Consider the following 24534-nt stretch of genomic DNA (forward strand, 5'->3'; position numbering starts at 1 on the left):
CTAGGGACAGGAAAGGAGGCTCCGACCAGAACCCCGGGTAGCTGCCGCCCAGAACAAGTCCCGTGCTGCTACCTGTCCACAGCAAAAGCCTGGACAAGTTCCTTATCACTGTGCTCCACTACTCATTCATTAAATAGAGCTGAGAATAATGTCTTCCTTACCGGGCTGTTCTGAGGATTCCATGAGAATCCATATATGGTGTTTAGAATAGGCTCAGCCATGAAGTGGAGCCCAAAAAAATGTTAGCTGGTATTATTCCAAGAATTACACACAAATAGCCACACACTGGCAGGGACCGGTGAGTGCCAAACTGATGACAGGCAGAGCTCAAAGCAGTGCTTGGGATGGCCCAAGGAGGCTGCCAGGAGAGGTGGCCTCTCCCCAGCTCCCACAGTGGGGGACACAGACTCCCCATCCAACACACCAGTCAAGGACATGCCAGTCACGTGCCTAGCATGGTGGGGGTCCAGGTAAGGGATACTCTGCATTATGAAGCTCTAATCACATTACAAACAAGGATCCCAAGGTTGCCACGAGGCAGCATCCGTGGGGAGTGCTCATGAATGGCAAAGCACTCTGCAAATCCAAGGTATCAGAGTATTTCTTAGAAGCTTCACAGCACCTAATACAGTGTAGCATTTGAAGTAAGAGTTCAATTGACAATGCAATTTTCAGAAAGGCCTGTGGGGGAGTTTCTCTCAAAACTGACATCCTAGATGAGAAATACCCCTATCACAGGATAGACAGTAAGGGGAAAAGAACTATGTGACATGCAGTCACCATGGCCAGAGTCATACCAAATCCTCCTAATTCCCACATCCTAAACCCACAAAGACCCCATCTTCTCCTAGAACTAACCCAGAAACCACTATTTGGGCAGCACAATGGGACCTTTCCCTTCCGGGTTCTCTTTCCCAACCCCAGCCACAGCCCCGAGACTGGAGGCCAGCCCGAGGTCTAGCTGAGGCCCCTCCCTCTAGGCACAACCCTGCCGCCCCCTCCAGGCAACTCTCCCACTTACTTCTTCAGCCACTCCACAATGTCCTCAGCTGTGGACCCATAGTTGTCATACTGGAACAGAAACCGTCCTTTCCTGTGAAATGTGGACAGACAACGTGGACTCAGCCAGGGAAAACGCCATCCGGGAGGCAAGTGAGCATCGGAAGGGAAGCAGGGGACTTACTCAAAATAGCAGATGGTGGGGTAGCCTCGCACATTATACTCCTCCTTGATGTTTTCAAATTCCGAGGGGTAGACGTTCATCCCAGCCAGCACCTAGGAGCAAGGGGAGAACAGGCCTATCTACACTCTGCCCCGCAGACACCCCCGCCTTATCCACCTATCCCACTTGGGGAGCAAGGCAAGCTAACCCAGCTGGGACTGACGGCCCGGAGCTCTGGAAGACAACAGGGTCTGGGCCAGGAGCTGCCCTCTGGAGAGGCGTTCTTTTTATTTGCCCTGCAGGGGGAGCCCACCCAGAGCAAAAACAAAATTCCAGGGGCTGAGGACACCTGGCCTTTCTACCAAGTTCAAACAGTTCCTACTGCCATCCAAGTACGCGTTAGTTTTCTCCTTGCCCACGTGAACTCAGGCTTAACTCCTGAGTTACAGCCACCACTCAGCCACTCCACAACGTCCTCGTGGCCTGCCCCCCATCTGCCTACCTCGGTTTTGTGTGCAACATCCTCACACCTCACAGCTCCTGTGCGGCCAAGGAGAGTGTGCGGCAATCTACCCGCCTGACTCTCCTCCCTCCGGACTGTTAGAGCCCTCGCCTCTCTCCTACTGTTTGTAACCATCCCTGACAGCCTGGTGGAACCACCTCCAAAGTCTGAACTTGTTCTGGCTGCAGGGTCCCCATATCCAATAGCCCTAGGTGGGAAAGGAGAATTGTAGTAGTTGGGTTACTAAATACTAAGAACAACCCAGAGTCCCTGGAGAGAAAGAAGACGGAGTGGCCAGACACGGGAGGACTGCTCCACAAAGCAAGGCAGCATGGAGGGGAGGGGAAAGGAAGTTCAGAACTACCAAGTTCTTGATTTCCCACCAAATTCTCCCAGTGATGGAAGTCACCTGAGCCTTGGGCAGTGTCATCCCTAGAGGCACCTAAACACATCTTCCCAACTATTTTAGGTATCTAGTACAATGCCTGGCATACAGTAGGCACACAATTAATGCTTACTAAATCACTGATTTTGCCCCATCTGTGGGATGCTGCAACGAGAATAAGCCTGAAATAGAACTTACTAGAAGCCCTGGGACCCTCTAATGGCCATTCTGCTCATTTCCCCAGACTGATTCAGCAGCCTGTTCCAGTAATAATCGTCTACTTTAAAGTTCTGTTTTTATTCTAATTGATCTCCCTAGTGTGGGCACACATCCACCATGAGATTAATCTTCCATGTCCTCCTTGTTTGTGATATCACTTTCCCGCACAAAACCTTTCAATCCCACAGAATACGGGCTAGCATCTAACTCCATACTCAGAGACCATATGGTCCCTATCTCATTTTTGAGTTTTTCTTTCCTACAAAACCCTTAACCGTGCACCTGCTAGGATCCCAGGAATGGGACAGTCTAACACGGCTGCACAGGGAGGAAGCTGGACTGCCTGTCATCTAAGGGACCCGGCAGATAGGGGTATACCATCGTGGCTAGGATGCTTGGGCACAGGCATCAGGGTGTTGCATTTGGGTCCTAACTCCCCACTCAATAAATGCATTTCCTTGAACAACTGTGTGCCTTAGTTTCCTCATCAGCAGCCACGTTCTGTGATTGCTGGGAGATGGTAAAGGGAAGGGATCCTCAACACTCAAGTATCTACAGCTCTCAAAATGCGTTAGCTGTTAATGTCCACAGTAGCTGAACTATGAAAGAGCCCAGATGTCCATCGATAGATGAATGGATAAAGAAGATGTGGTATATATATATATATACAATGGAAATCTTGCAATTTCCAATGATGTGGATGGAACTAGAGGGTATTATGCTAAGTGAAATAAGTTGATCAAAGAAAGACAATTATCATATGATCTCACTGATATGAGGAATTTAAGAAACAAAACAGGATCAGAGGGGAAGGGAGGGAAAAATAAAACAAGATGAAATCACAGGACACAAACTAAGGGTTGCTGGAGCAGAGGGAGGGAGATGGGGTAACTGGGTGACAGGCATTAAGGAGGGCATGTGATATAATGAGCACTGGGTATTGTATAAGACTGATGAATCACTGACCTCTATCTCTATAACTAACATATCATTATGTTAGTTAATTGAATTTAAATTTTAAAAAACAAATTAATAAAAAAAAATGTTACCTGTTTTCATTAATACTACTGAGAAGCTCTGTGATTCTGCCCAAATTTGTTGAACACATGCTGTGTTCCCCTGACCGTTACTTTGTGTCTTCTAGTTCTTTTGCTTAGGATGCCCACTCTAACCTCTCAATTTCTACCAAAAATTGATTCATCCTTGAAGGTAAATCAAATTCTACCTTCCTGTGCAGCCTTTCCAAACCACCTTTGCTTGTGATGAACTTTTAATTCTCTGAGTGTTTTGTTTTTTTTTTTTAGTACCCTTTGCTTCTTGGGGATACTTATTAACTAGGTAAATATTTTTTAATGATTTTATCTATTTATTTGACAGAGAGAGAGACAGCACACAAAGCAGGGAGAGTGGCAGGGAGAGGGAGAAGCAGACTCCCTGCTGAGCAAGGAGCCTGATTCAGGGCTCTATCCCTAGACCCCGAGATTATGAATTAAGCTGAAGTCAGATGCTTACCTGATTGTACCACCCAGGTGCCCCGAGACAAATATTTTTTTTAAAAACTATGTAACATACAAACACTTTCTGGAGTCCATAAAGCCAAATGAGGCAAAAGCTGGTCTCAGCTTAAAAGTTAAGGTCACAAGTCCTGACTTAGAACCACACGTGCTTGTGCCTCACGATCCGACAGGAACAAGATGGAAGCTTCATGGAGCTGGTGCTCAGGGGAGGGTAAGATTTCCACAGACATGGAAGTGAGACAAAATAAGACGCAGCCCAAGAAACAGGGAATATGCCGGTTTAACAGGACTGTAAGACACAGAAGGGGGTAGGAAGAGAAGGGTGATAGGTTCACTGAGCTCACTCTGGAAAAGGCTTTAATGCCTAAGAAACCAGGACTTTATTCAGGGGGTGCTGGAGGCTTTTCTAGCTGCATTTTGTTTTTTTCTAAGATTTAATTTATTTTGAGAGAGAGACAGAGAGAGCACAAGTGGGGGGAGGGGCAGAGGAGAGGGAACAGCAGACTCCCCACTGAGCGGGGCTCATCCCAGGACCCTGGGATCATGACCTGAGCCGAAACCAAGAGCTGGACGCTCAACTGACTGAGCCACCAAGGAACCAACCCACCCCCTTTTCTTTTTTAAATATAAACAGGTCAGGGTGTAAGGGGCAAGTCACGGGTCAGGGAGAAAAGTCAGCAGTCTCCGGCAATCACCCTGTGTGGGCTAACCAAGGCCTGGCCCAGGATGGTGGGCAGAGAGAAGACAGAGGACATGAGGGAGAGAGATGTATGATGAGGCCCCAGCAAAAAGGCATGTTGGCAGAGGAGCCTGGGGTACTTGGGAAAAGTCATGAAAGCAAGCTGGCAGTCTGCTGGATGGGAAGACATGGAATTTTATTTTAGACATCCTGCATTTGGGACATAAAGGAGAAAAATGCAGACCAAGATGTCAAGCAGGGAGTCTGATACACAGTCGTGGAACTTAGGGACTCAGGCTCCACGGAGCTACATTTTGTTGAAACTGTGAACATAGATAAAATCACTGAGGGAGAGGCCATCACAACAAGGAACACAGTGCCGAGCCTTTGCTCCACCATGCTAAAAAGAAAAGAGGCTGAAAAGAGGAAGCTTGGGAGCACCCTCATTTATTGAGTGGGAGGAACGGTAAGCATAGGGCAGTGGAGGGAGTCAGTCATGTGGGTCTGTGAATTATCTGTAGGTTACAGAACTGTTTCCACATGCCAGCCATTCACTCTTCACAACAGCCTAGTGAGGTAGACGGGGTTTGCATCATTATCCCCATTTTACAGATGGGGAAACAGAGACTCCAAGTATATTTGCCCAAGATCTCCTAGCTGGGTAGTAAGAGCAAGCACCAGAGTCTGATCTGCCCCAGTCTGTCACCATGACGACGCCTGTCATGGTGTTCATACCTAGATAGCCCTCACAGCCAAGGTTAACAAAAGACTCAGTGTGGGGGCACCTGGGTGGCTCAGTGGGTTAAGCCTCTGCCTTCGGCTCAGGTCATGATCTCAGGATCCTGGGATCAAGTCCCGCATCGGGCTCCCTGCTCAGCAGGGAACCTGCTTCCCCCTCTTCCTCTGCTGCTCCCCCCACTTGTGCTCTCTCTCCTTCTCTCACTCTCTGTCAAATAAATAAATTCTAAAAAAAAAAAAAAAAAAAAAAAAAAAAGACTCAGTGTGGACCTCAGTTACTAGCAAAGCTGGGAAGAGGAGGCAGATGGGGAGAGGCTCTGAAAGTTGCTCAGAGAGGGAGCAGCAACAGCTGCTGACGAGGACGTCAATTAGCAGCAGTACACCAGACAGACACCGATGAGTCAGCAGATGTTAATGACAGCCAAAGAGAGGCCGATCTGAGTCTGGAAAATGGCAATGGCTGATGAGCATCACTGACCTGGCCTGGCTTCCATCTTAAAGACATCATCAAGTTGAATATGTCCCAAGAAATCTGTAGAGAAGGAAGGTTTCTGACCCTTGCCACAGACACAGCTTGCCCAAAAGGGTTCACAGATGAAGGAAACGAAGAGGAGACCGGAGGTGCTAGTCCAGCTTGCTTGCAGCAGTGGTGAGGGGGCAAGTGTTTGATTTCAGGGGCCTACCATCCATCTCTGCCCTGTACGTGAGGACACTAAGGCATCACGCTTCTGGTCACCCTCTTTCTGGGGAGCTATGGCTGTACCATGAGCCCCTGACTCCAGGAGCTTCCTGCAGTGGGCTGTGTGTGTGCGGCCACATCTTTCCCCAGTTATGGAGCTGGGAAAGGCTGAGAATTTTCTGAAGGTGCTTTCCTAAGAAACGTTTTGTATAAACGTACCCCAAGCAAGAAGACACAGAAGTGAGGCAATGAATGAGCTCACACAACACAGATGCCTTAGGTCAACGTAACTAACACCTGGCCAAAGCTGGGCTTGATCAGCCAGGCTCTCCAGGCACCCGGACAATCCTACTGAATTTTCTGTAATGTTGTCTAGGGAACTGGAAGGGTCACTTTTCATGTTTCTGAACTTGGGTCCAGGCAGGAGAAGCATACACTGCTTGTTTGGGTTTTTTTGTTTGTTTGTTTCATTTTTTGGGAAGCAAGTACCCTTAAAACAAGTAATTTTCAAGGCTAATCTTGAGAAAGAGCCTCATATGAGCCCAAGGCTAATGGGAAAGCCCTCATCCCACAAACATCCATCCCACTTTGTCTCTGTCCTTAATAACTGATGCTCTGAATTCCTTTAAAAGGAGGAACATCAGGGCACTTGGATGGCTCAGTCGGTTGAGCATCCAAATCTTGGTTTTGGATCAAATTATGATCTCAGGGTCGTGGGACCAAGTGCAGGGTCTGCTTGAGATTCTCTCTCCCTATGCCCCTCCCTCCACTCTCTCTCTCTCTCAAAGAAATAAGTAAATAAAATCTTAAAAAGGGGGAACATCACTTTTTATGTAAATGCAGAGCTTAAAATGCAACGTCCCCAGGAGGGTTAAGCCACACACTCATTCATTCATTCATCAACACATATGGGGCACCACTCTGAGCTTGGCCCTGTGCTTGTGCTGAAGAACTAGACACAAACCAAACAGAGCCCTAGTGCTCAAGAAGCTCACACTACAGTGAGAAAATCAATTAGTACCAACGGGCGAACGTGATCTGGAATAAAAGCGAAGACGAGCAGACCTGGCCATGCATGGCAGGGACAAGCTCTGTGGGAGCACAGGAGGGGTTGGGAAGAACACTGAGCTCAGCAGGGAGATGTACCGTTGGCTGAGAATCTTCCAGATGTTGCATAAGACTGGCCGCAGGACCTCACCTGCTCTGACGGAGCTGGCCAGGCCTTTGTGTGATTTGACTGGGGCTAGAGTTGTTTGACTTCCACAACAGCACAGAGCCAAGAAGTGGAGTCAAGGACTTTTCTAAGGGTATGTGTGGGCAGGCAGAACACTGGGTAAGTCTTTTCTCCAGGCGAAATACTCGTGAAATATGCCATCTACCGAGGCCCCAAAATGCCAAGTGAAACTCCCCCTGCCCAAGTGATGTATCTGTGCCCCAAGGCCAAATACCTCTACGCAAGTTGCTAAAAATTCATTAGTGAGAAACAAGCAGGTGGCGACCTTCGTGTCGCCCCAACATGAGGCCGAGAGAGAAAGCACCAGTTCTCTGCAACCCAATCCTGCAGCCAGCTTGGCTGGCAGGGCTGTCACTATGCCCAGGTGCTGCCATGTCAACTTTTTAAATTGACTTTGAACTAATCACCAACTTAATTTGATCTGTAAATATCATGATTCGGATTTAAGACCTCAGAACTCCCTTCAAGGGACTCTGGCTGGCTCCGTCACGACGGCTCGCCTCCCCACAACCTTTCCTAAGGCGTGTATGAATTTTTCCATGCTCCCTGGAGGAGCCAGCAGCTCTTTTTCTGTTGCCACCAACAGAAACCAAACCAAACCAAACCAAAACAAAACCCCAAATCTCTGTGGCTCAGGATACATGCAAAACTGACCAGACCACATGGTAGAAAAGAGACAAGGTCAGCAGGTGGGGGCCACACAGAGATAACCAAGACCATCAGTGAGGGGTCCTCAGCTTGGTGAGCGCCGACTGCCCGGCTTCCCTGCCCTTCCTGCACCATCCTGGCTGCTCTTCCTTCTTGAGGACCGTTTCCTCAGTGACTCCTCTTCCCCCTCCTGTTCCTGAAAGGTGGGCAACCCCAAGACAACCCTGCCTCCTGTCGGATTCCCATCCCTCCACACTCGGCACCCCCTCTTTCAGAGAGCGCCTATAAGCTCAGGTCTCCAGCTTCCTGTCTGGACTGCTTCTTCCTGCTGTCATTTCCATAGTCATCCCACAGCACAGGAGCCAGAGCCCTGGCCAGCCTGGCAGGGAACTGCCCCTGAACCCGCTTGTACTTTGGGCCCACCACTGGTTACCACGCCCCTTTCTTTACCACTGGGCTACCCAGCACCAAGAGCCTCAGCCTACCTTGGTGCCTAGCACCCATCATTCTGGAGCCCTGATGGTCTGCTGATGGCCCCTGGTCACCCAGCAATCCCACCTGTGCTTCTTGCTGGTTTCCTGGCTATTGCATCACTGGCCTTGGCTGGACAGGCACCAGATTCTCCCGGTCTCAGCAACTCTGCAGAGTTCTTACCATCCATCAAGGATAGGTCTGGGTCACAGGCGCAGGGAACAGAGGCAGTAGCAGGAGGGTGTGTACTCACAATTTTTACCCGCCCTCCCCCTCCTCCTGCCCTGAACCCCTCCTCCGACAACTTTCCGGGTGAGCCAGTAGCCCTGCCAGGCCCATGGGCCTCACTTACAAAGTGGCCTCGCAGCTGGGTGGCAGCCTTCTGGAAATGTGGCATCATCCTCTTGCACATGCTGCACCCTGGTCACGGGTGGGAGAGAAAGCAGATGCCGTTACACCGGGTACCAGGCCCCTGTCCCCTGCCCTCCCCCAGGCTGACCTCTGGCAGCAAACATTCACCCAGCCTGCAGAAGGGCAGGGCCACCCCAGGGCCTGGGAACACAGAAAGAACGGGAGGCAGAGGCCTGGCTCTCCAAAGAGCGTACAGTCTCGATGGCATAAAATAGGATACAGCCCAGCAGTCCCTCATCAAACATGGGCCTAAGCAAATATGACATGGCTGGAGAAGCAAAGCAGGGAATAATTTAGGGCTGATCAGGAGTTCACCAGGAATTCCAGGAACCAGAATGGAGACAGGAAAGCTCAGTTAACAGCCTCCCTGCACTGCCCAGTCAGGGGCTACGAATGAACATGAACCACATGCCATCAGGAAGAAAATGGTCCAGCCACCGAGACAATGAGCTTTGGATTTCCACAGCCCTTTTCCTTCCACCCACAAGAACAGCTGGGCAGTGAGTGGAGCGCCAGGCCAGGATTGGTGCTCCTGAGTGCCCGTCTTCCCATCATGCACTGCATGGCCCTGGACGGGTCACCTGTCCTCTCTGGCCGATGGCTCCTTCTAGCAAATGAGGAGGGTTGGAGCACACAACCTCAGGGCCCCTCCAGCTCTGACATCAGACAATCCTATGAGTTCAGCTCAGCCTTCTGTGGGGTTCTGTGGTCTACCATGGTCACACTCTTCTCCCAGGACACTGAAGGTCCCCCAAGCCTTGGGGGACACAGGGCCCAGAGAGTCAGGCTCCAAAGATCCACGACTACTTCTGAGTGACCTGGATTTAGAAGCTTGCCCCACCCCGCATCAGTCGGAGCAGTCCACATTTCAGCACTGAGTCCCCCAGGACACGTGCGCAGATTTCTTCAGACAAGGAATTCTGACATGACAGGCTGTTCCTCTTTCTGACAGCCGCTCTGCTGCAAAAAGGCTTTGAGATGCAACCCGAAGGCCGCAGACACCAAAGCTGCCTAGAACCCCACGTCAGGCTAGATCTCATCTCAACATGACACCGTAGGACAGGGCCAAGCGGCAGCAGGCCGACAAGCTCTAATCCATGTTAGCTAACGCACAGCAGACCTCAGGCAGAGTGATACTGATCAGAGAGGTGCTCTTCCCCACTGGGCCACACACAGACACTGCAGAACTGTGAGCAGGTCCAAGCTACCCCGGGGCCTCAGGAACCTCCCCAGAACCAATTCTACTGGACCACATGTAACGCAGGCTATTCTGACATGGAGTCCCCCAAGTGCCCACAGTCCGTCCCTGACATGCCGGCCTGGCAGACCGACGGACACACACTGGACACATGCCAGCATATCAAGCATGGGCTCAGGCTCATGCCATTAGTTCAGGCTTAGACTCCGGGAGACTCAGGAGAGCAGGAGCTGTTGCCAGGCCAGCATGCAGCACAAGCCCACCGCTTCTGCCCTTAGGAGACATGAGAGGTACCTCTCTCCAGCAGCCCACACAGCACCACCCCCACAAGTGTCATGAAGAAAGGAACATGACATTTGCAGGGGACACTGTTCCCACTGTGGGACAGCACAGAGGCTGGACACAGGGACAACAAGGGCGCCTCGGCCAGGTGCCTGTGCCCCATGCTGGATGCCACACAGTAGGGACAACAGGCCACACAGAAGAGTAAGAAGCTCGGCTCTGAGGAGAGTAGGAGACCCAGGCCTGTGCCTCCCCTTGGCCATTTGCTGCCTCTGAAAGGCCGGCCACGTGGTCTGAGCCTTAGCTTTACCATCTGTGCAGTGGGGACAGCACCTGTCCCGCAGGCTTAAGGACAGTGCCTGACACCCAGCAGGGCAGCACTGTGAACACAAGACCTGAATGTATGTCCCTGCTGCATCTGTGGGGGGCGGGAGAGCAGAGTAATTTCGGAGGGTGGGGGACACTCCTCCACAGCGGACACAGGCTGTCACTCTCGGGAGGGAAAACGAATGGGGGTGGGGGGTATTTGCTTTCACCCACCCTTTACCTGGTGACCGGATGAGGGGGTGAGAGTCAGACACCCCCTGGGCCATGTTCATCTGTCAGGAGCCTAATTTATGAACTGTCCCCACAGGGGTGGCGTCTCTCGTCCAGCTATGACCCTCTGCAGAGGCAGCGACCTTACCCGCCGCCATGCCCTCCCAACTCCACACCCTCCCAACTCCCCGTGGGTGGAGCTCGGCAGTTCTGGAAGAAGAAGTTAGTGAGGTGAAGAGGTGATAGGAAGAGTAATAGGAAGCTCCAGGCCAGCCAGTTTCCAATTTAACCTCACCAAAAATAGAGATGGGACTGTGATCCCTATCTGAATTTATCTCTCAATGGATTCAAGTGAGAGGCAGGGGAAGAAATAAGACTAACTGTTCCTCTCAAATCCCCAGAGTTATAGTAGTCACTCTTTTATTTGCTCACTAATTCAGTCAACAAACATTCACTGAATAGGCAGGAGGTCCTGAGGACCTTGATTCTTTGTCACAAGTAAAGCCTCCCAATGCCTTTGGGTTCATTCACCCCAAACACGATCAAAGGATCAGAGTCCTAAAAGACTTCCCATTTAGGGATCTGGTGTTTCCAGCAATAAGCTGAATTATGAAGCTATGAAGGCTTGAGTGGACTAGTATAATAAAAGCACAAGTTTGTTCCGATCAAAACAACCACGAAAGAGAGTCCTGGGGTTACCTGGGACCCAAGAGGCCATCCAATATGAATCCTCCAAGAACCGAACTTAACAGCTCCAAGTTTTCTCCCTCCTTCCCCAATACTAATTGCTCTGTGACCCCAATAAGAGGTCTAACTTCTCCTACCCCAGCTTTCCATTCTATAAAGACAATAACTATGCTTGCCTCTCTGCCTGCTATGGTGAGAAGGATGGGCCCACTGCCAGACAGCCTGGGGAAGGGCTAGGGAGAGATGGCTCGCATATTCTAATACAAACTGCTAGGGAGCTACTCTTTTAAGTGGTCAACTAGTGTCATTATCCTGAAACCCACACAACTGAACCATGATCCTGCCTTGTGACACGTACTATGTACCGATATACACTCAGTTTTAGTCTCATTTAACTAGTGCCTTGAGTTCTGAAGTGTTCTGAGACGAACCATAAGAGGCCCTGTCCTCAAGGGCTGGGTAGGCAGGACAATTCCTGGGGCAACTCGCAGCTGGGCCATTAATAATGTCCCTCCAAGGAGAAACAAAAAGGGGGGAAGCCAACCAGTGAACATTAATGAAGAGAATGACCCAGGGTTAAAGTGCAGATCATTCTGAGCAGAGCCAGCTCTAACAACAAGTGGGACAACAGGACCTCCCTTCTATAGGCAAGCAAGGTGTCTGAGAAGAGGCTGGGTTAGAGGGACACCTGGCAATCAACAGGGGTATCGGAGAGGCTATTGTCATGGTGAATAAACCATAGGTCCAAGTCAGGCAGAACCACCAGATCCTCCTAGAAGGACAGCCATCCAGGGAGGCATGATCACTCAGGTGGAAATGGGAGGAGTCTCTGCTCAAAGAACTTCTCAAGAAGGGGGATTTAAAACTAGCTTTCAAGAGTAAACAGACCTGAAATGAGAAGTTACGACTCATATCACAGAAATACAAAGGATCATAAGAGACTAGTATGGATGATTGGTCACCAACAAACTGGACAATCTAGAAGAAATACATAAATTCTTAGAAACATACAATCTTCGGGGCACCAGGGTGGCTCAGTGGGTTAAGCCTGTGCCTTTGGCTCAGGTCATGATCCCAGGATCCTGGGATCGAGCCCTGCATCAGGCTCTCTGCTCAGCAGGGAGCCTGCTTCCCCCACTCCTGCCAGCTACTCTGCCTACTTGTGATCTCTCTCTCTCTCTCTGTCAAATAAATAAATAAAATCTTAAAAAAAAATAATAAAATCTTGTAAGACTAAATCAGTAAGAAACAGAAAACCAACCTGAATAGACCAATTACTAGCAATGAGACTGAATCAGTAATCAAAAACCTGTCAACAAACAAAAGTCCAGGACCAGATGGCTTCACTAATGAATCTTCCAAACATTTAAAGATTTAATACCTATTCTTCTCAAACTCTTCCAAAAAATTGAAGAGGAGGGGAATACCAAACACATTTTATGAAGCCAAAATTATTCTCATACCAAAACCAGAGAAGGACACCACAAAAAGGGAAAATTATAGGCTGATATCCTTGATGAACACAGATGTAAAAATCCTCAACAAAATATTAGCAAACCAAATTCAACATTAAAAAGATCACACAACACAATCAAGTGAGATTTACTCCAGGGATGCAAGGATAGTTCAGTACCTGCAAATCAATCAACATGATACACCATGTCAACAAAATGAAGGATAAAAATCACAAGATCATCCCAACAGATAAAGAAAAAGCACTCAGTAAAATTCAACTTCTGTTTATGATAAAAACCTTCAACAAAGTGGGTATAAAGAAAACATACCTCAACATAATAAAGGCCATATACGACAAACCCACAGCTAACATCATACTCAACAGGAAAAAGCTAAAAGCTATTCCTCTAAGATCAAGAACAAGACAAGTATGCCCACTCTTGCCACTTTTATTCAACACATTATTGGAAATCCTAGCCACAGCAATTCAGCAAGAAAAAGAAATGAAAGGCATCCAAATCAGAAAGGAAGAAGTAAAACTGTCACTATTTGCAGATGATATGATACTATATATAGAAAACCCTAAAAACTCCACCCAAAAACTGTTAGAAGTAATAAGTAAATTCAGTAAAGTCACAGGATACAAAATCAATCTACAGAAATCTGTGGCATTTCCATACACTAATAACAGACTATCAGAAAGAGAAATAAAGAAAACAATCACATTTAAAATTGCATCAAAAAGAATAATATATCTAAGAATAAACTTAACCAAGGAGGTAAAAGACCTGTACATATACTGAAGACTATAAGATATTGACAAAAGAAATTGAAGATGACACAAATAAATGAAAAGATATTCCACACTCATAGATTAGAAGAATTAATATTGTTAAAATGTCTATACTACCCAAAGCAAACTATAGATTCAATGCCAACCCTATCAGAATTCCAATGGCATATTTCACAGAACTAAAATAAATAATTCTCAAATATTTATGAGCTGCAAAAGATCCCAAATAGTCAAAACATACAAAAGAACAACAAAGCTGGCAGTATCATGCTCCCTGGTTTCCAACTATACTGCAAAGCCATAATACTCAAAACAATATGGTACTGGGATAAAAACAGACACAGATCAAAGGAAAAGAATTGAGAGTTCAGAGATAAACCCACACATATATAGATAATTAATTGATAATGAAGGAGTCAAGATCATATAAAAGAGAAACAACAGGCCCTTTAATAAATGGTGTTGAGAAAACTGGACAGCCACATGCAAAAGAATGAAACTACTAGACCATTATCTTACTCCATACACAAAAATTAACTCCAAGTGGATTAGAGACTTGAACACAAGACCTGAAACCATAAAATTCTCAGCAGAAAATGTAGGCAGTAAACTTCCTGACATGAATCTTAGCTACGTGTTTGTGGCACAGACTCCAAAGGTAAGGAAAATAAAAGCAAAAATAGACTAATGGGACTACTTCAAACTAAAAAGCTTCTGTATACTGAAGGAAACTATCATCAAAATGAAAAGGCAACCTACAGAATAGAAGAAGATATTTGCAAATCATATATCTGATCAGGGGTTAATATCTAAAATATATAAAGAACTCATAAAACTCAGCAACAACAACAACAAAAAAAAAACCCCAAACAACCCGATTAAAAAATGGGCAGAGGATCTGCACAGACATTTCTCTGAAGAAGATATAGAGATGGCCAGCAGAGAGTAAGAAAAGATGCTCAACATCACTAATCATCAGGGAAATGCAAATCAAAACCATAATGATATATCACCTCACACCTGTCAGAATGGCTTTTATCAAAAAGATAAGAAATATGGGGCACCTGGGTGGTTCAGTACGTTAAAGCCTCTGCCTTCAGCTCAGGTCATGATCCCAGGGTCCTGGGATCGAGCCCCGCATCGGGCTCTTTGCTCAGCAGGGAGCCTGCTTCCCCCTCTCTTTCTGCCTGCCTCTCAGACTATTTGAGATCTGTCCGTCAAATAAATAAATAAAATCTTAAAAAAAAAAAAGATAAGGAATAATAAGCGTTGGCAAAGATGTGGAGAAAAAGGAAGCCTTGTACAATGTTGTTCAGAATGTAAACTGGTGCAGCCACTATGAAAAACTGTATGGAGATCCCTCCAAAAATGAAGACTAGAACTACCATATGACCCAGCTGTTTCACTACTGGGTATTTACCTGAAGAATACAGAAACATTAATTTGAAAAGCTATATGGACCTCCACGTTTAGTTCAGCATTATTTACAATAGCCAAGATACGGAAACAACTTACATAAGCATCAATGGATGAATGGATAAAGAAATCTGGGATATATGTACAACAGAATACTACTCAGCAATAAAGAAGAATGAACTCTTGCCCCCTGCAACAACATGGATAGACCTTGATGGCATTATGCTAAATGAAATAAGTCGGAGGGAGAAAGAAGAAAAAACGTAACTTTACTTCCATGTGGAATTTAAAAAAAAAAACAAAAATAGCGGCACCTGGGTGGCTCAGTTGGTTAAGCGGCTGCCTTTGGCTCACGTCATGATCTCAGGGTCCTGGGATCGAGCCCTGCATCGGGCCCTGCTCAGCAGAGAGCCTGCTTCTCCCCAACCCTCTGCCTGCCACTCTGCCTACTTGTGCTCTCTCTCTGCAAATAAATAAAAATCTTTAAAAAAAAAAAAAAAAAGCAAAAAAAGCAAACTCCTAGGTACAGAGAACAGTTCAGTGGTTACCAGAGGGGAAAGAGGCTTGGGCGTGGGTGAAGGGAGTCCACTGTGGGGTGATGGATGGTAGCTACCCTTTTGGGGGTGATCACTTTGCTGTATATGCAGAAGTCAAATTATAACTGGTACGCCTGAAACTTACATAATTTTAAAAAAAAGGAAAAAGAAAATGTTCCATATGCCATGGATTTCTAGGCAGAAATCCAGTCTAGGCGGGGTGATATATAATTGATTTGAGCACCTACACTGTGTCTTATGCATACTATTGAAATAAACATAGTAGTTCCAAAATGGAAAAAACAAACCAACCAACCAAAAAACTAAACAGAACTCTAATGCCATAGCCTCTGAGCCTCATCCAAGCCACAGACAGGCTACGGCACACTGCCCTTCCACCACGCATGGCCCCAGCCTTCGGGCTGTTGGTTTCCTGAAGGGCATATGTTGAACACAGAGTGACTAGGGGCCTCCCATAGGCTATAATCTGAGGATTTTCAGTTAGTGGGTTGGGACCCATCAGATCACAGGGGTGGCCCAGGCGCAGTATTTGAGGCTTTGTAGAACATACTGTCAAGGACTCAACTCTGCTTGGCCTGAAAGTAGCCATAGACAAGGTGTAAACAAATGAACATGTCTATGTTCCAACAAAAGTTAACTTACCAAAAAGGTGGACAGTCCATGGGCCACAGTTTGTGGACACTTTATTAGAGGGTTATGAAATAGTAGGAAAAACCAATAACTTCTAAATGAAAGAAAATAGTGTGTACTACATCTGGCAGAGTGGATGGCAAGTAGTAAGGGTTTAAGTATGGTTTTATAAAATTGTTTCAGCTTATGTACTATAAGTATACACAAATTCTGTAATGTATGTATATATATCATTTGTGCATAAATAGTATATATGTGTGTATATATATATAATTTGTGTATACTTACAGTGCTAGGCTATAATGAAAAATTTTTTTTTATGGTTTTTTAAAAATTTTATTCATTTATTTGTCAGAAAGACAGCATAAGCAGGGGGAGCGGCAGTCAGAGGTGGAAGCAAGGCTCCCTCCTGAGCAGGGAGCCCGATGGACTCGATCCCAGGACCCCGGGATCATGACCAGAGCTGAAGGTAGACACTTCACCGACTGAGCCACACAGGTGTCCCGAAAAATATTTTTACATGAATACTATGAAATACAGTCACAAATTCCGAAAGCCATTGCTCTGATCCAACCCTCTTTCTTATAGAAATAGCAACTGAGGGGCAGAGAAGTGAAGGATTTGTCCAAGGTCACCCGGCTCGCTGGTGGCACAGCTGGGATTAGAACCTAGGTCTTCTGGTTGTCATCTCAACAGTCTTCCTGCTATTCCTGTGGCCTCCTGTCTCATCTAGAGACTGAACCGGAATTTGGGGCCCTTTCCTCTGTGGTCCCAATCCCCCCACGCCTCGCAGGCAGCCCCAGCAGCTCTGTTGGGTGAACAGCTGCCCCGGGAGGCCAGCCAGCCTCAGCAGGGTGAGCAGCAGCAGCAGCACCTCGGAGAGGACACCAAGACGGAGGCAGGGCTCTAGGAGCACATGGCTCCGCCAGGCAGGAAGCTGGGGGGAAAGGGCTTCAGGCCCCCTAGGTGCAGGGGGGGTGGGAAGGGGAGCCAGTGGGAGGATCTGGAGAGGAGACCTGTGCTGTCACTGGGTGGAGCTCAGGGCGAGGAGGGCAGAAGGACACATTCTAGTGAGAGACAAACTGATGCGGACAGCAGAAAGGGAGGAGCCTGGTGAAAAGGCAAAGAAGCAGAGAGACAGAGCAGGGTGAGGGACACACTTTGCATTTTCAGGAAGCTGAGGCGAGTTCCCAGTCCCCTGCCTCCCACCCCCCAGCTGTCCCTCCACAAGTCTGAAGGGGAGGAGAAAGATCACTCACAGGGAGCATAAAACATCATGAGAAGTGGCTTGTCTTCCTTTTTCAGGAGCCGTCTGAAGTCCTGAGGCACAAACAGAGAACATGGCAGGTCAGGCACGTCAGGCATGAAAGAACACAATGGGGAGTCAGCATCCGCTGGGTGGGGGAGCACCTCGGCCGGAGAGGGTGGACGGGCACTTCAGAAGCACCACGGGCTGACCTGAGCTGAGGGACATGTAGTCAGAGTTACAGCCAGTCAGGAGCTGGAGGACTGCAACAATCTGTACCATCTCCACATGTGACAGATGGGGAAACAGAGGCCCCATGGGGAGCACACAGCTTTCCCAAGGCCACTGAGTGGGAGGAAGTAGTCAGCATCAGGCCAACAGCTTCGCTTTTAGCTCTGCCTGAACCATTCAAAGACTGCAAGGAGCTAATCTCATCCCACGTGGCTGAGTGAGGCTGCCCCTTCATGGGATTTATGGAGTGGTTTGGTCTTGGGGGTGGTTGTGGTTGTTTTCTCACAGCCCAGCTTGGCCAGATGGGGATCTAGCTGCTTGTTAGGGTAACGCAGGGTTAACCCACACCCGCTAATCTCCTTCCCCAGCCCTGCTGCTGTCCAAGCGGCCAGGAGTCCACTGTGGGCACAGAAGCATACAGAGGAAACGAGCCCCAGAGCCCCAGGAGGTTACAAGCTAAACAGATCGTCTGTATTTGTAAAACCCTAAGAATAGCACCTGGCATGTTATTAGGCAATATATAACTGTTTTCTTAAATAAATACAATAAATGTACAAAGACAAACGGTCACAACAGTGCTAATGGAGAGACTTGGTGTAAAGCAGGGTTGGAGACCTTTCTTCCAACGAGAGTCAACGATGTTCCGGAAAAAGCAAATCTTTGAGGGACTGCAGAGAAGTGCAATGACAGAGCATATTTTGATTAAAATGATTTGCTTCTCTAACCAGTTTCCACAGAAGAAAATTAGAGGTTTTTCTCTTTTAAATAATAAAGAAAATAAAAGGAGATTACAAAATGCAGCTTTCTGGCAACAACAAGGCATTAGGTAAATAGATGAGTTCATCCCGCACGATGGAATACTAGTGCATCATTAAAAACGATGAAGAGGAATATTTAACGTCACAATAAGATATGCATGTTACATTAAATGGGGGGGGGAGCAAGTTACGAAGCAGCATATAAAATGCAACGACACTTTTGTGAGTAAAAATATTTATGCATGCATTATGTTGAAAGCCTGGAAGGCTAGAGAAAATACCAGCAGTGGGTATCTCTCAATGGGAAGGGAAAGGGTAACTTTTTTTCTTTTAAGCTTCAGCTGTATTTTCCAAATTTTCAACAATGCATATGTATTACTCATAATTTTTCAGTTAGATAGAAAACATTACAAAGATTTTGTAGGAATTCAAAACATTTTATAATAAATTCTGAAAATGTTCACTCTTATTTAAGTAACTAGAAATATGTAATTCTACTCACTGTAAGGAAGAATTACTAAGATCTTTGACCCTGACAATGGGTAGAAAATGCAAACGCTTTGAAAATGATCTTCTGAAATCCCTGGAGATAAAACCTCGTAAAGATCTGAGACAAAAAGGTTTTTCTGGGCCTGTAACAATGTGGTTTCATACCCTGGGCAGAAACAAATATTACATTACATTCAAAGATCCTTAGCTGCCTTCAACAGTGTGGAATTCTAAGCTCACACATACGGATCGGCAATTCAAACCTGAATTTGGAACTTTTCGTTATTTTACGTGGGGACTCAATCAGGAGAAAGGCAGCTGTACCTTAGACTTCTAAAAGAGAGCAAACAGCACAAAGTGTAACAAGAGTACTGCCTACAGGTATGAAAAAAAATTTTCTGCTTAATATTTCTAGTTACAGAAGAACGATCTTTGGAGTTTCAGGACATAAACATTTTAGGAGAAAATATGAATATTAGGGGAATACAAACTGGTGCAGCCACTATGGAAAGAGTAGGGAGGTTCATCCAAAAATTAAAATAGAAATTCCATATGCTCTAGTAATTCCACTACTGGGTATTTACCCAAAGAATATGAAAACACTAATTTGGTAAGATATATGCACCCCTATGTGTACTACATTATTTACAGTAGCCAAGATATGAAAGCAACCCAAGTGTCCGTCGACAGATGAATGGATAAAGAAGATGTGGTGTGTGTACACAATGGAATATTACTCCGCCATAAGTCATAAAGAGATCTTACCATTTGCAACAACATGGATGGATCTAGAGAGTATAATGCTAAGTGCAATAAGCCAGTCAGAGAAAGACAAATACCATATGACTTCACTTATATATCTAAAAAAACAAAACAAACAAGCAAAACCAACCAACCAACCAGGAACAGACTGATAAATTCAGACAACAAATTGGTGGTCGCCAGAGGGGAATGGAGTGGGGGGATGGGTGAACCAGGTGAAGGGGGTTAAGAGGTATAACTTCCAGTTATAGAAAAATAAGTGACAGGGAAGAAAAGTACAGCATAGGGAATATAGTCAATAACACTAATAACTTTGTATTGTGACAGATGGCAACCACACTTTTCATGGTGAGCACTATGTAATATACAGAACTATCAAATCATTGTTAATATATTTGAAACTAATACACCACTGTGTGTCAACAGTATTTCATATTTAAAAAAAAAAAGGACATTCTCCTTCCATCTACAACACAGCACTGCCTGCCTCACTGTTATAGTCCCTGTTAATATAACAAAGAAGCTCTTGCCCATCCTATGTGAAGGTACCCATGGGTAAAGATGCACATTCAGGACAGGTAGGGCAGGTTTAGAAAGAAGGAGGGTCACAGTTGTCTGAAGATTATAATTCAACCACCATTCCACCCCAACACCCCATTCTAGCCAAATCCAGAATTGAAAGCTTAAAAGGATAAATAATTTGTTCAAATTTATATTACTTAGAATTGTAGAGACCTGACCCAAGTCTCTGGAAATCCAACCCAAACCTCTAAGATTATTCTTAAAGAAAAGAAAAAAAACAAAACAAAACAAAACAAAATGCTTTTAAAAACACACACGCACAGGGGCGCCTGGGTGGCTCAGTGGGTTAAGCCGCTGCCTTCGGCTCAGGTCATGATCTCAGGGTCCTGGGATCGAGTCCCGCATCGGGCTCTCTGCCTGCCTCTCCGTCTACTTGTGATCTCTCTCTGTCAAATAAATAAAATCTTTTTTTTGTTTTTTAAAAGATTTATTTATTTATTTGACAGACAGAAATCACAAGGAGGCAGAGAGGCAGGCAGAGATAGAGGAGGAAGCAGGCTCCCTGAGGAGTAGAGAGCCCGACGCGGGGCTCGATCCCAGGACCCTGGGATCATGACCTGAGCCGAAGGCAGAGGCTTTAACCCACTGAGCCACCCAGGCGCCCCAAATAAATAAAATCTTAAAAAACAAAACAAAACAAAACAAAAAAACACACGCACAAAGCCAAACCCAGCAACAACTGAGTTACATAAGGAAAGGATGTTTAAATGGATATTCCTATGAGGAAAATCTAAACCCATTAAAATACATTAAATAAGGCGGTGAAGAAGGGAAGAAGCTCTCAGGCAGCAAGCCTTGTGATCTCCTGTGGGTTCCATCATGGAGCTGGGAAGGAGAACAAATATTAGGGGCCTGGCAGCCCAGTTCCCTCGGAGGAAAGCACAACTCGTCCTCAAAGACTCCCCTTTCTCATTTCCTTGGGCATCGCTCCTAGGGAGCGCCTGGTTGGGAGAGGCTTCCAGAACTGATAGGGAATAAATTACCTTTTCACTGTCAATGTGGACAACATCTTTGGCTCCAGGATCTTCCTCCCACAGTGGGGGCCCTTTTGGATCCTTCAGAAAGGCCACTATAGACTGAGGAAAGGAACAGAGAAGGAAAAACTCATTTTAGCCAGGTAAAGAGGGAGGTGGGGAAATCAGGAACCTGCCCCATCTCCCTACCCGGAGACCCATGCACCTATGGAAAGAGTCTACGTGTAGCATGTGGCCAACCGCATGGCGGGCAGGGGTGCAATTCCACTGCCCACGGACATCCCTGCTGAGGGCCCTAAAAACGCACCCCCACCACCTCCACCAAAATTTTTCAGCCACATGACACCTGACTCTGGTCAGCTGATCCACACCCCTGTGCTTCTTCATGCACAGAAATGAGATTTGAGACAATTTACTAGTTTACTGAAATCAGAGACACACTCATGCTTTGGCTAGGTTTCATCTCTTCCAGGAAGCTCTCTGATCAATTTGACTAAAGGCCTCCAGTCCTGTCCAAGTGCTCCACATTCAGGCACCAAAACTGTCAGTTGTATCAGCAGGTAAGCACACCTACTTGTCACCTACCCAACACTGTGTGATCTAAACTGGCTAGGGAGCAGGTTAAATCCTGCATCCTCTGTGGGGCTCAGGCAGGGTGCTCAACCCCAGGCCTGCCTGGTTGGTGCACTTCTCTCCCTGAAGACTGCCGCCCCCTTCTAGATGCCCAGGATGAAGATCTGACAAAGACCTGCAGGTTAAAGGGCTTACTTAGCCTTTGTCATGTGGACAACTGCCTCAAATCTCACCCCCCTCTGTGGAAGACAAACATGGGACAGGAAATAGGGGCCACGTCCCTCCACTGCCCTCCAGCCCTGCCATACTTCACTGGTCCGGGAGAGGAGTGGCATTCCCTTCCCTCAGACAGCCACTCTGGGAAACGGTGCTCAAAGTCTGTGAGAGCCAGGAATGAGTACCAGAAACCAGCCAACCTCCATGCCACCATCCCCAGAGGGGAGCTGATGGTCTCCGTGTCAACACACAGAGCCCGCAGTGTCCCCAGTTTGATGCAAGATTTTGAGACTTTTTTCCACTCTGATAAAGTTCCAACAAGCAGATGACAAGTTGGGCATGTCCACAAGTGTGGTGGGAAGGAGGTGGGCTGGGGTGAGAAAAGGAAACACCCTCTTAGCAAGGTGGTTCATTTGGCCCAGGCACTAGTCACAGACACAGGACCTCAGGGAGGCCAACTAGTTCTGGAAACTCCTATTTGGAAAGAGCTACCAAGGAACAGTGGGAGACAGCTAAGATTTCGCAGAATTTCATTCAGGTAATGCTCCTTGTTTGTCTAAATGGAGCTGTGAAACAACTCCTGGCAAGAGAAGAGGGGCCATTTGCACCATGGCAAAGGCAGGTCTGTCCTTGCCAAAGCTTCGCCACTGCTTGCCAAAGCTTCGCCTCGACAAGATAAGCCAAAATGGAAATGGCGGGGCCTCCTGAAACCCACACTCACCCACAGCTGCAAAGGCACCTGCAGCCCAGGCCATGTGAGAGAGATGCTTCTAGGCGCCCACCTGTTTCAGAAACACCGAGGGCAGCAGTTCCCAACGCAGGGCATGTGGCAGCCTTCGGGAGGCTGTGAGACCTCAGACTCCCACGAGAGCCCTACTTTATACACTACTTTACTTAGCATTTCCATTTACTCGCATGCCCACGTTTTACATTTACTTTATGCAAATATACTGTTTCTAGGGAGAAGATCTATGCCTTCCAGTAGATTCTCAGTGGGATGAGGAACCCAAAATAGGTTAGGAACTCCTGCTCCCAGGGGGCTCCTGTCCACACAGCAGGATGAGCTGAGTTGGAGAGTGAGCCTGGTTCCCATCCCCCCTATGCCAGCCCCAGCCCCGCCTCAGCATCAGGGAGAGAAGACATGGGGACACCAAAGGGAAGAGGTCACCTCTGCAGATGGAGTAACTGAAATCCTCATACTTGCTTTTCAGGTGGAGATTACTGTTGTTTAACTGAAGATGACTAACCCCATCCACAGGTTCTCTCTAAGTCCATCTGCCCGACAACATCTGAAGTGGAGGTCTGCACCTGGAATGCCTCCCTCCCCCAGCCCTCTTGTTCTCTGCGCTCTGAATCCCGGGGAAATGGCCCCATGACTCACACTGGGTTCTCAGGACATCTTGGTGTCTGAGAAAACACACAGCTACACAGCCTTGGGAGGTCATCAGAGGCTCATCTGAGTTTTGGCTTCCAGGCACCTCCGGGCCTCACTGCTTACACACAGTAAGGATTTTGCTGGACAGACTGCTAACCAGCAGAAGTCCACTTACACAGGAAGGTCCCCTCTTTCCCCTCCCTTGTCTGGCCTCTGGCTTCTGCAGGGGCCACCGCACAGTGCCGGCGGCCAGGTCTCTGCCAAACCATCCAGCAGGACAGCGACAGCAGCCAGAGCAGGGGCCTGCACAGGCACCCGGCCGGGCTGGGACTCCTCTAGCTCTCTGCACATCGAGGCCCAGGAAGCTCCCTGAGAGGAACACCAACCTGTGACCAAGGAGGGCTTTGGTCTTGGCCACTCCTGCTGGATGAAGAGCAGAAGCCATCAGGCAGTCATGGGAAACACTATGGCACTTCCTCTTAGCTCTGGAGAGTTCTAGGGGCTCTACCCCAGGCCCTGATGGCCCTGGGGGCTTTAGGGACCCTGGGACTAAGGATGCTTTCTCTCCACTGAAGACCCTGATCCTGTCCAACGCTTAGCCCTCTTCTCCAGATGGAAGTCACAGGAAGGATGGAGAGTGAGCAGACGCCACACACCTTGTCTTGGTAAAGGGGTGGACAAAGACCAGGCCCTCAGCCTCCCCTACCTAGGCCAGCTCCAAGTGCTCAGGCTCCCTGCTCCTTCCCTGCTCCCACAGCTCTGAGCAGCTGCTATCTCCTGCTCCATGACCCCAGGACAGCCAGCTCCGAAGGAGCCACGAAACATAAATTGGACACAGCCTCCGATATGAAAACGAAGAGCCCCCAGCACCCCCTTCCATCCCTGCACAGCACTTCCCCACCTCATTCCCGGGGAGCACATGTTCTCTCCCAGGGCTTTAGCTGACATCTTAACAACACTTAATAAGAAGCTTAAGCAACCCTAGTTGGGAGAACTTTCTCTAAGTGTCTAAGTGGGTGTTAAGATGAGTAATCAGGGCGAGTCTGTAGAAGGTAAAATCTGTAGACTTAAAAAAGAATGAAAGTTGGTAGGTAAACAGGAAGTGACCTGGGAGCTGAGGATGAACGG

General features: G+C 47.4%; 1 protein-coding gene across 1 annotated transcript in view; it reads right to left on the reverse strand.

Moving 5' to 3' along the window:
* The window catches only part of PDIA5 (protein disulfide isomerase family A member 5), a 91388-nt gene that overhangs the window by 31869 nt on the left and 34985 nt on the right, over positions 1–24534 (reverse strand). Inside the window, exons 6-10 of the mRNA XM_047735278.1 lie at positions 21252–21344; positions 17460–17520; positions 8587–8654; positions 1184–1275; positions 1022–1093 (exon numbers count right to left, since the gene is read on the reverse strand). Of these exons, the coding sequence (XP_047591234.1) occupies positions 1022–1093; positions 1184–1275; positions 8587–8654; positions 17460–17520; positions 21252–21344 (386 nt within the window). The remainder of the gene's footprint in view (positions 1–1021; positions 1094–1183; positions 1276–8586; positions 8655–17459; positions 17521–21251; positions 21345–24534) is intronic.

This window comes from Lutra lutra, chromosome 1, assembly GCF_902655055.1.
Source record: "Lutra lutra chromosome 1, mLutLut1.2, whole genome shotgun sequence".
Lineage (NCBI taxonomy): Eukaryota > Metazoa > Chordata > Mammalia > Carnivora > Mustelidae > Lutra > Lutra lutra.